This window comes from Ziziphus jujuba, chromosome 5 (assembly GCF_031755915.1).
Source record: "Ziziphus jujuba cultivar Dongzao chromosome 5, ASM3175591v1".
NCBI lineage: Eukaryota > Viridiplantae > Streptophyta > Magnoliopsida > Rosales > Rhamnaceae > Ziziphus > Ziziphus jujuba.
Genome location: NC_083383.1, coordinates 1517682 through 1529479, shown reverse-complemented (window position 1 = coordinate 1529479; position 11798 = coordinate 1517682). Strand labels below are relative to the sequence as shown.

Sequence of the window (11798 nt, the reverse complement as noted above, 5' to 3'; positions counted from 1 at the left end):
ACTTTTAAATATTTATCATTTTTATTTAATTCACGTCCTTTGAATAGTAATCCAATTTTCAATAATTTACTAAAATCACCTGCTGGATTTTTTTTTTTATTTGGTAATAAAAATCATCTGCTGGATCTCAAATTTGTATATATATTTATTTGTTTACATATTAAAATATTTTCATTATTATAGAATAATGTATTGATTGAGTTGGTAGCAGGACTGCAATTTCATTAACGTTGTGGTCATATACCAAAAAAAAAAAGTTTCCATTATTGATTTTCTTATTTATTTAGGGAAGACGAAATTTTATTAACCATTCCGAAATATCAAAATAATTATAGGTAAATCCATTTTCACACAACTGAATTTGTTTCTGTTTTTTTGTATCTGACTATTTTAAGACCATCTAAATTCATGAATCATAAAAGATTCCAAATTGTATAATTTTAAAATTTATATTATTATTTAAATGTGATAGGATGTTGCCAAAAATACCTTATTTTCCTTTGCGATTGCTTAATATATTGGTCATAACTATCTCATCAAATACACGTGTAATAATGATTAATTTGATGAGATTTTACTATTCATAAGCTGATAAAGCACAAAAGCGTGGGCGGGTCAATTTATGCATACCTTTCTTTGCTTATTAGTTAATTCAAATGAAGCCCGTTTGATTAAATATTTGAATGCAAAATTAAATCATGTGCAGATATAGACGGAAACTTGAACAAGGGCTAGCTGTCTTATTAAATTATGGTGGGCAAATAAGGTTTGCTAATTAATTTAGTCACAGCTATTCCTTTGACCAAACCCCCTTATATCTATCTCCTTCTCTTTTATTGAAAACGTCAAACGCGACCTCATAGACCCCTTTATAAAAGTTCATTTTAATATTTTCTATAGGCATTATATATATATATATATATATATCCAGTGGTTTTTGAAGAGATCTAACCATTTCATCCAGTGTGTTCTTAACCATGGAGAAACAAGCCAAACCCAAAAACAACATCTTCAAATTCTTACCAAAAGCTGCATCAGTGGTCAACTTCCAAAACCCTCCCTTCAGCCCTAACAGAGAGAAGAGATCGGAATACCTGCACAAGATTAAAACTCATGCCGGCAGGGGATTTTCAGGTCCAATTATATCCATAATTCCACGTGAGGCTCGAAGTAAACCAAAATCTGGAAGCTATGAGACCCAAGACGAGCCCACTTCACCAAAAGTCTCATGCATGGGCCAAATCAAGGCGCACAAGAAAAAGCTCAAGAAAAACAAGCGTGTTTCGCCGCCTCAGGAGGGTGAATCTAAGCTTGTTAAATCGTCTCCTCGTCATGTAAATAAGCATACCGCCTCGGCACTCCGAAGGATCTTCAGTAATGTAAAACCTGAGAGAAAATATGCTTCTGCTGAGCATGATGACCATAAGCAGTCGTCGCTTCCGGATAGAGCACCTGCTTTAAGTCAGATGAAGCGCTTTGCGAGTGGCCGTGATTCCTTTTCAGACTTTGACTGGACGGCTCAGATTGTATCAGCGGACAAGGATCACCGGGACTACTATTCAGATGAGGATAGAGATGATAATGATCATGAAGACGATGTCAAAATTCCTTTCTCGGCACCTATAATGGTCGGCGGTGGAGTTCCTTTGCAACCCAGAAAAGAAATTAATCTTTGGAAGCGAAGAACCATGACTCCCCCAAGACCTCTTCAGCTGCATAGCATGATCACTGCAAATTGATCGTATTAATTTTCCCAGATTTTTTTATTTACCTTTTTTTCTTTCTTCCCTAATTTATCTTGTATTTGCAGTTCTGCAAAATATATATATTTACACACACACACGCACATATATATATATATATATGATGAAATTCGAAGAAAATTGTACGCTGTATGGTAAGCTATGAATTGGCATTTGTAATTCATGTGTATACAAATTAAAAATTGTTCAGATCTAATTTCTTGTTCAAATTTCTTTCTTCTGCGTTCTCATGTTTTGGGGTTTGATTTGAAACAAAGTGCATCGATCCAAGATGCAAAGAAAAGTAAATAGTAAAAAATTTTCAAATTCAAATTTTACTTCTTGTTTTAGTTAGGTAGTGGGTTAATGATCATAATTGAATTGGGAGAGTGATAGCGGTTTTTTTTTTTTTTTTTTTTTTTTTTTTTCAGCAGCAACCTCGCAGTCAGCTGGCACGATGGCATATATATAAAGTTGGAAGGTTGATTGGCGGTTTGCGAGTCGATTCGAAGTAGTTGCAAAGTTAATTCGGATAAAATAGTTGACATATTCTATATTCATAGTAAATGACATTTACTAGGAGGCAAAAGCAACTTTATACCCTTCTAGAGGGTACTTATTTTTGGCACTAGGAAACAACCTTTTGACGGCAGGTGAAACCCTGTTTCAACAATTTTGGGATAGCACCAATTCTATAATTGAAGAGAAAAAACTTTTTTTTTTTTTTTTTTTGATGGAACCAGAAATAGTACTTGATTACTCTTCGTACAGTAACTGGAAAACTATGCATCTTAAGAAATCGAAAAGATCTTAATTATCGACAATGTAAATTTACTTGTAATAAAAAATAGGCCAGATATATATCCAACCACTAATATAATGACGTCTCTGGATGGCCAAAATGTGTTGGACCAATGTCATAGGAACGTTGGGTCCCACCATTACCATTAAAATATTAATAATGAAATGTAGAGGGCTTCACAAAAATAAAATAAAATTAATGATAATTTGTATAATTTATGACGAGTAGACTTCCGTTGAGGTCCACAACATAATTGAGCTCACAATTTCTCCTTTTATTTTTTCATTTTTTGTATGGTTTCATTTAGTACGGTAGTACCTCGGCTTGAAGGATAATTTGATATCCTAAAGTTATCTGTTTAAATTTTTGGATGCAGCATGATTTATTTATTTAATTTTTGAAAGATGCAGAAATATATATTGGAAAAGGTAAAATAACGCCATTTTTAAAAACTTCACCTGCTAATGAGCGTGCACAATTTTATATATATATATATATATATATATAATTTGTTTTAAATAAGCGTGTACAATTTCAAAGTCAGTAATTTGCAACTATGGGAACATTGAGATTCGGTCCATTTTTATGAGTTAACAAAGCCCATGATCGACGACCCGGTTTTTGTCTTTAGCAATATTTAACTACCGGAATATTTGACAATCTTTACATATATGTCAAGCAAAACAAATATTCATATAATTGAACATATATATTAATTTGTTCTCTTTGAAATAATATATATGAATTTAAAGTTCACAGATCTTGACTAAATTCAATACCTGTTCTGAGTACCGAGTCACTGACCATTGCCTCTGCCCAAACGGAACGCCAAAACTATCAAAGTATCAACTATACTCGTTTGGAGAACTAGACTGAAAATTTATTCTATTGTTTTTCTTTTTTTGGAGTTCAGTTTAAAAACGGATGTAGTTGCAGTAAGGAATTGAGGTACAGCCCAAGCACGCCAAGTCAATTATTCCGGCTAGATGGTATTTTAAGCACCTTTTTTTTTTTTTTTCTTGATATATTTAAGCAATTGTTGACGAAGATGAAAGCCAAAGCCGCCTTTAGTCGCGAACATGTTGGTTGCAATCCCTCGTGTAGAACTCCTAGCAGCTGCCGCTCAAACTATCCTTTTGTGTTGTAAGATTGGACTAAATTATACTAAATTATTTCAACTTGAGATCAATTAAATTAAAATATTTTAAATTTTGTTCGACATGATTGGATCAGATTTTCAATATTCAAATCCAATCCGATCTGGTAATACAAACGGGCCTATATGGATTTCAGCTAACTCGAAATATCCCAAGACTCAAAGACAGTAGTAATCTCAGGCCTACTCTATTTTGTAAAGGATGGATATTTGCAAAGAAAACAAGCACAATTATCATTAACGCAGCCCATTTATTTTTACTACATGCTGATAAAAACTGTAGCATAGATTGCTACAACATCAAGCCTGTGATTCTCAAATCCGTGTTGGATGCGCAAAGAACTATATTTTCCAGATACAATAAAATTAATACAACTACATGCCACGATAGTTTCTGCTTAAATACAAAGTTTTTACTAGTAATTTCAATTCCCATAGTTTCCGATTAGTAATTTTAATTTCCAAGTATTACATCATAAATAAGCAACAAAAATTTATCAATTAATTTGGAGGAGAGTTAACTACTTTAATAGGTTACGCGAACTCCCTGGTATCTAAGTATCTCTCCAATAAGCTCACCTTTGCCAGAACCGACATACCTTCCACAGATCTTACCGTCTCTGATGAATAAGAAAGTAGGCACCTCCACCACATCCATGTCCTTCAAGAACCGCATGCAGCTATCGTTCTCATCACCGTTCATCCTCGCAAACACGACGTTATCAGCCATCTGCCTCGACAACTTAACCACCGTCGGATACACCTTCACGCACGGCCCACAATGCTTCAGACCCACGTCGAGCACAATCAGCTTGTGATCGGCTTTGTGGTCGTCAATCAACTTCTCCACATCTTCCCTGTTATGCAATTGAACGACAGCAGAGTGGTTGTCCCCGTAATATAACACATCCCCAACAAGCATATCCGGTCCAATCCCTTCCTCTTCGTGAATCTTCTCCAAGCTTTTGTAGAAGCTGAAGTGCGGGACTTGTTCGATTTTCTCTCTCCTGCAAAGCTCCCTGGTCTTCTCAGATTCGTCTTTCATTACCAGGAGGAATTCGACGTCGTTGCAGGTCCTACTGAGTTCGACCATGAAGGGATAAATTTGGCTGCTTTCGGAGCTGTCGCTGGCTGCGTATTCCACCACCACAAGCTTGTTCTTGGCAGTTCTAAGGGCTTCGTCGAATTCCTCTATGCTGTGGACTTTCTGGACTCTTTCATCCCTTCTCGCTTTTTTAGTGCCCGGAGCGGCTGTAGCTTTTGTGACCAAGAATTGGGTTCGGTTTGTTCGAAGTTTTGTAGCTGGAGGTTTACGTTTTGAGACGAAGGGTAAAATGGAGAAATGGGAGAAAAAAAAGTTGGTTTTATGGATTGTGGAAAGAGATGAAGATGGGTTAGATGAGAAATTGGAGATTGTAGCCATCGACACGGAGAAAATTGAAGGTTATTAGAGTGTGTTGGACTGGAATTGCAGACGAAAATAGTAGACTCACAGAGCAGGGTGAGAAAAGCTTTAGAACTATCATGATTTTCTATCGGTGATCGGGAATCATATCCACTCGTTTGGATATGTGGTTCATATCATTCTAATTCAATTTGTAAAAGATAGTTTGGGCAGATTTTTCGTGGTACGTACATTGCACTTCATTCTCTTTAGAGATTGTGTACATTATGGCAGTCAATCTCGGATATCATTTAAAGGTCATGGGGTGGCTGAAAGCCTGAAAAGAGCCTAGACGATTTGCATAATGTTGGGCTTCACACAACTGTACATATGAGCTGGGCTTCCATTTTGCTGTTCTTTTTTTTTTAACCTAACAAAGTGTTTTCACTTCTCCAGAGATGCAAAGGACAAAGTTCTTGTGGGAACGATCTTATCTTTTGATTTATGAAAGGAATGGATGACAATAGACCCAGATATTTTTGAAGCCCAATTAACATTCTTGGCGTATGAAAGACGAACGGGAGTCAACACTCGAAACCGACCCTTCCAAGTTGAATAAAATATTAAAATAAATATTTGTTATCTTTTTAATTATGTATTCTTATTGTGAATATTATCAGTATAACCTTTTTATGTTTCGCATTTGATTCAATATAAGGTCATCTTATAAATTATTAGCAATAGAATTAGAGGTTGATCCATATACCCTTATTTGACCAACTTTTTTCCCCTTCTATAAATTTTTTTTATTTTTTATTTTTAAGTAATTTAAAGAAAAAGACATAATGCATACATCTAAAATTACTAAATTTTGAAAATGTTAATGCAAAAATCTCTTTACCAATTCATAAAAAAAATAAATTATATATATATATATATAATTATTTGTAAGTAATTTTAAGAAAAAGATATAACGCATACATTTAAAATTGCTAAATTTTAAAAATATTAAAGCAAAAATCTCATTCCCAATTTATCAACAAAAAAAAGTTATAAATTATATATGTATATAATTATGATCATCTCAAACAAAACTTTAAAAATTAAAGAATTAAAGGTTATTCACATTAAATTCATTTAAAATTGTTTTTTTTTTCTTAATAGAGAAAAGGGAAAAAAAAAAAAAACAAGTTACTATGAGTTAATTTTTTCTTTCTTTGTGAAAAATTATTATGAAATATCAAATTATTTTTTATTTTAAAATAATTTCATGAAATAGAAAATAAATGGGTCAAAATCTAACTTTATTGCTAATAAATATAAAAAAAACTATGCTATATATATATATATATTTATAATATGAATGAAGTATTATAAAAACAGCAAAATAAAAGAGATATAATAGTGTTTATCAAAAATATTATTACTAATAATAATAATAATGAAATATCCATTCCAAGATTGTTTATAAGGATTCCGCGAGAGGATGCAGCAGTGCGAATGATTAATGCATCATTCTTGAAGATGCTAAGAGTATTTTCAATAATAAATATAAATTGTTATATATTCGGGGTAAAAGTTGATATTATCTAAACATATGTGATATAATTGTATAGTTTATTTTAAAATTATTCTTCCATCCTAACATATAAAAGACTATCTATAATTATTAATTAACTATATATATATTTTATTAAATTTTATTATTTAAAAAATAATATTTTAAATAAATTTTTATTTTAAAAAATTTAATAATGTTTGACATATCCTTAAAAAATAAAGGGTTACAGTATTCCCCTCCCCCCCATATAAATATAATAGAATTTTAAAATAGATATATTAAAAAAATTTTAAATAACTATTTATTTTTTCATATGATAAAAATAAATAAATAAATAAATAAACAATCGACAAGGCTACCATACACAATTAAAGTAAGAGCGGGCCATCAAAATATACTTTTATTTAAAACTAGCTGAAACATTTAATTTCCAAAGGATTAGAATTTAGAATTGTTTGCCGTCAAAATATATATATATATATATATATATATGTTGGAAGATATTACCCATCATTAATTATTAGTTATTTTGGGGTTAAAATTATAAATAGTAAGAAGGATTTCAATTAAATAAAGATTTGAATTTGGATTTGAAAGTGTGATGGTTCAAAACTTAATAAAAGTCGGATGCTTTCTTAGAAAAAGCTCAAATCATGTTGTGATTGGTTTAAGAAGTTTGAGCACAATGCGGCAAGAACTTGGCCTCCCAGAAAATCTTCTAACAGATTCCTTTTTTATGGTTGATAACAGATTCCCATTTGATAAAAAAAAGAAAATGAAAAAAATCTTTCAATCAATCACCGAAAATATCTTTGAACTTCCATTGGTTAAGAAGGTAGACTTTTCCAAGTAACAATATTCCGCTCCCTAAACGACTATTGGGCTTATTAACGCCAGTATTCCGTGAGCTTTTCCTTGATTGCTTTTTCTTTTGGTTTCCCTTTTCCTCGATTTTTACTAAGATTTCCGTTTTTTCTTGTTGAGAAATGAGAAGTGGCAGAAGAAGTTTGTGGATTTGGAAGAACAATCAAGTACTGCCGTGAAATTGAATAATCTCATGAGGCCAATCAAATCATGACTACAGTTTATGACAACAATATCAGAAACCAATTTAAGGGTTGTTCTGTTTTTTTTTTTTTTCTGAAAACCAGTTTGTGTACTTGTGGCGTATATAAAAACAATATCGTATCAACCATTAACAGAACGACCAAAGGAGATAATTCTAAATGGTTTATTAATTTTTTAATTTTAATGAAAAAATAATTGGGGCGGTATTCGGCGTGGCACTAGTTATTCTTGTAGTATTGAGTATTGGCCACATTATACATAATACTCTCAATATGTCGAAAATTGATGCCATCTTAACTTATATTGGTGGTCCTCAAGGAACAACGGCTCAATACAGTTTATGAGACGATGACTTTGCTATTAAGACCTTAAATAATTACCAAATTCAATTTTTTTCATTTTTGTTATTTTGTTTTATATTAAAGTAGCTCCTCTTTTTCTTTTTGTAAGAATTATTGGTTAATTAGCACAAAATTTTCCCAGTGGGATCTGCTTTAGTAGGCATCAGAGTCTTCCCCAACCCACCGGCCCCAATAATGAAATGCAATTAATACAGGAGGGATTTTGAAATTACAAACTTCTTAAAAGGCAATTGACGACTTCCACTCACAAAACAAAAAAGGCAATTGATGGTGTTTATATTGACATTACGATTCACGAATAATTATAAGGACCATTGTTAGAGCATATATATATTCCCGTCGTTAGAGAGGCACATGCACCTGAAGATATATATTCTATAAAGTTGTAAATTTAGAGTATGAATAAGCATCCGCTGAGTGGTCGGACACACTTTTTTTTGTCTAACAAAAAAACAACACTCTTTTTCTTAAGAAAAATTGCAGTGGCAAGGTGTATCAGAGCAAATCACGTGCCCCAAAATATATAAATACACTAAAAGACACTAGAACCTCAAAGAATTAGAAATATATGTAAAACATTAACAAGAAAGAGGGAATACGGATCTAATACAGTATTGTAAACAGCAAAACACGCCTACTTTTAAAATATTAAGCCAGACCAATTCTGAGTCCCCCCTATTGAAAAGTCAGTTCATTATAGGACACAGGTCATGCAAACAAACATTGAAAGATCCAAAGCCGAAGTGCGCCCCACCTGTCGGCGTATTTGTAGCCCCAACTTCTCCAAACTTCCAAACGAGTCAAGCCCCCAGTGCTCGCCACCTAAGCACACTTCTTTATGTTTCTATCTTTCCATGTGCGCCTAGCGTGCCCCTTTCCCATGGTCTCCTACCTCCCTGAATCCTTCACCTACAAACCCCAACATATCTCATCTGAACAACTCCGATCACCGCCGTTCGATTCTCTTACTTTTACTTTTTTTTTTCTTTTTTTAATTTTCATAAACCAAAATCTAAAATCGAATTGAAATTCCTAATAGAAGTGGCGGAAAATTCAAGGAAGGAATTCTAGACATAAAAATAAAACAAATCGTGATAAATTGGACGGATTGCCAAATGCTCTTTTGAATATCTTTTCTACCATCTTCTACACTTTCAAAAGATACCGTGCTACATGGTGGTCACCGTCACAGACAGACAAAATTACAGAAAAGAAAAGAAAGAAAAAAAAATGGAAGCAAAATTCTCGACTCTCGCAAAGGTGTGGAAATCAAATATTCAACCATGAAATTCAAATAAATTCGAAAACAAAATTACAATAACATAATAAAATTAGAACTAAAAAGAAAGAAAAAAAAAAAAAAAAACTAGGAGTACCAGGAAGAGAGGAGGTAGAACAGGAGGCAGTAGGACAGATTGAGAGGTGTGCGTTTTACCTCCAGAACTAATTAGTTAGTCAGGAAGAGGGAGGGGAATCGGGCTTCCGGCAGAGGATCATGTGCATTGGAGTGAAGATTCCAGTCTCACCGCCTCTGGTCAGATAGTCAGCGGTCTTGAACAACATCTCATGGACATCCACGGTTCCTTTAGGTGCGATTCCCAAGGCCGCGAGCACAGTGACTAGAATGTGGTTTCTCCAGTAGGCGATCCTGCCCATCTTCAACCTTGTCCACCACGGCTGAGCCGGTGGCTTTGCCAGATCTCGCTCCTTCACCACCTCGAACCCTACCTTCCTCGCCGTCTCTGCAATATCCAGGTAGCTCCTAAGACCAGGCAAGGCGTCCCCTCTTTCAATCCCCTGAATCGTCTCCACGTGCTCAGGGTTCTCGGCCCTGTACTTGTCCGTCGTCACCCACTCGTACGAAACGTATAGAGATCCAGGCTTCAAAACCCTAAAGATCTCGGCGTAAACCTCTTCGAGCTTCGGCGCGTGACAGGTCGCTTCGATCGAGTACGCACCGTCGAAGCTGTTGTCCGGGAAAGGCATCTCGAGGAAATTCCCGCAGACAACCTCGCAGAGCGAGTCTATCCCGGCCTTCTTGTTATGCATACGCGCGCGGTTCACCTGATACTCATTAATCGTGATGCCGACGACTTTCGCACGCGAGTGGGCGGCGATTGCACGCATGGGCCCGCCGACCCCGCATCCGACGTCGAGAATTCGATCCCCCGGTTTGACATCGATGAGATCGACGGCCATCTCCTCGTGGAGGCGCGTGGCATCGCGGTGGGACTTGCCGGGGATGGATGGTGAGAAATGGAAGGACTGGCCCCAGCCCCACTCATATATATCGGTGACTAAATTGTAAAATGTGTCAACGAAGTCGGGGACTTTCTCGGCGGTTTCGATCTCTTTGGGGCGGCGAAAGAATGACCAATACTGCTTGTAGTTGTCCTGGACTTTCTCGGCGGAGATCGAGCCTCCGGAAAGATCGACGGCTCGCTTTCCCTTTTGCTCTGCAGGGCCGAGAATGCAAACAAACCAGTAGATACCGCCGGCTAGGAGAGCCCCAGTACAAAACAGAGCAACAGAGTCCATTACACAAGAGGCAAAGATAGAATAGCAACTAGCAAAAGAAACTAGTATGTGAAAACGGAGAAACTTGGGTCTCTACCCTATTACCCCCCTTTTGTAAGCTTGGTATGTATGGTCAGCTTTTATTTTGTGTGCAGTTGATTTCTGGCACGCGAGTAGCGCGTGGATCGGTATCTCCTTTTGAACACGTGGGATTGAAAGAAGACAATATGCGTGCGCTTAAGATTAAATTCAAAATATCCCCCCAAAAAAAAGAAAAAAAGAAAAAGAAAAAAGATTAAATTCAAAATATCCCCAAAAAAAACAGAAAAAAAGAAAAAGAAAAAAGATTGGACTCAAAATAAAAATTAATAATCTTTTTTTGGTACAAAAATCCTTCATCTCTTTATTATTATTATTATTATTTCTTCTCTGCTCTTCGTTCAAATTTGCTAGGAGGATATATATACATATATATATTATACCATAACAACAATTTATGATCAATAGAAGGAATTTGCTAGGATGATTTAGAAACAAGTAAACCGATTATACTGGATATACCAGAAATTAATGCGAAATTCGAAATGAAGTAAATAATATACAATCTGTTTTTTTTTCCCTTTTTTTTGGGCAAAAAAAATATAAAAACTGCTTTTTTTTTCTTTTTTTTTTTTTTTTTTGCTTCCAAAATACAAAAACTGTTCAAAACTTGATATATGTAATTTTTAATGTGAAACTGTTGATAATTAAATGAAATTTTCATGTATCTAGTATGAGCATTTTTATCTTCAAAATAATGTAGTTTTTGCAACTATTATTTATTTTGAATGAAAATCTGAAATTCCAATCCCTCAATTTCAATGTTAAAAAAAGTAAAAGTATTTAAACTTACAAAAATTTTGATAAATTTTATTGAAGTTAGATTATAGTCATAGAAATTTAAAATAACCGCTATGATGCAAATGTGTATTTTTTTGTTATAGAAAAACTATATATAGATTTTCTTTTTTTATTTTTTTGTTAATATAATTTTAAATAACTTATGGTTGTTGAAAAAGTCGATATAGTGTTATTTAATTTATTGCATATTTAAGTGCCAAAAAAAAAAAAAGGTATTAAACCTGACGTGGATTTACATTTTTAGGGATTTATCTAAAATTAAAATTGTGATAATGCTTTTTTTTTTTTTCAAAAAAAAGGTTGTCA

At 34.1% G+C, this 11798-nt stretch overlaps 3 protein-coding genes across 3 annotated transcripts; 1 reads left to right on the top strand and 2 right to left on the bottom strand.

The window, feature by feature from the left end:
- Positions 1 to 864: 864 nt before the first annotated feature.
- Positions 865 to 1959, top strand: LOC107422465 (uncharacterized protein At1g76070). Its single transcript, XM_016031922.4, has one exon. The coding sequence runs from the start codon at positions 978 to 980 to the stop codon at positions 1737 to 1739; it is 762 nt and encodes a 253-aa protein (XP_015887408.1). The 5' UTR covers positions 865 to 977; the 3' UTR covers positions 1740 to 1959.
- A 2050-nt stretch (positions 1960 to 4009) lies between these two features.
- Positions 4010 to 5410, bottom strand: LOC107422367 (thioredoxin-like protein CDSP32, chloroplastic). The gene has a single exon (XM_016031807.4). The coding sequence runs from the start codon at positions 5121 to 5123 to the stop codon at positions 4227 to 4229; it is 897 nt and encodes a 298-aa protein (XP_015887293.1). The 5' UTR covers positions 5124 to 5410; the 3' UTR covers positions 4010 to 4226.
- A 3928-nt stretch (positions 5411 to 9338) lies between these two features.
- Positions 9339 to 10720, bottom strand: LOC107422799 (24-methylenesterol C-methyltransferase 2). Its single transcript, XM_016032302.4, has one exon. The coding sequence runs from the start codon at positions 10611 to 10613 to the stop codon at positions 9531 to 9533; it is 1083 nt and encodes a 360-aa protein (XP_015887788.1). The 5' UTR covers positions 10614 to 10720; the 3' UTR covers positions 9339 to 9530.
- Between the last annotated feature and the right edge of the window lie 1078 nt (positions 10721 to 11798).

What these genes read in the sequence shown, in the direction of transcription:
- LOC107422465 (XM_016031922.4), top strand. Translation starts at nt 978, where the DNA reads ATGGAGAAACAAGCCAAACCCAAAAACAACATCTTCAAATTCTTACCA.
- LOC107422367 (XM_016031807.4), bottom strand. Translation starts at nt 5,123, where the DNA reads ATGGCTACAATCTCCAATTTCTCATCTAACCCATCTTCATCTCTTTCC.
- LOC107422799 (XM_016032302.4), bottom strand. Translation starts at nt 10,613, where the DNA reads ATGGACTCTGTTGCTCTGTTTTGTACTGGGGCTCTCCTAGCCGGCGGT.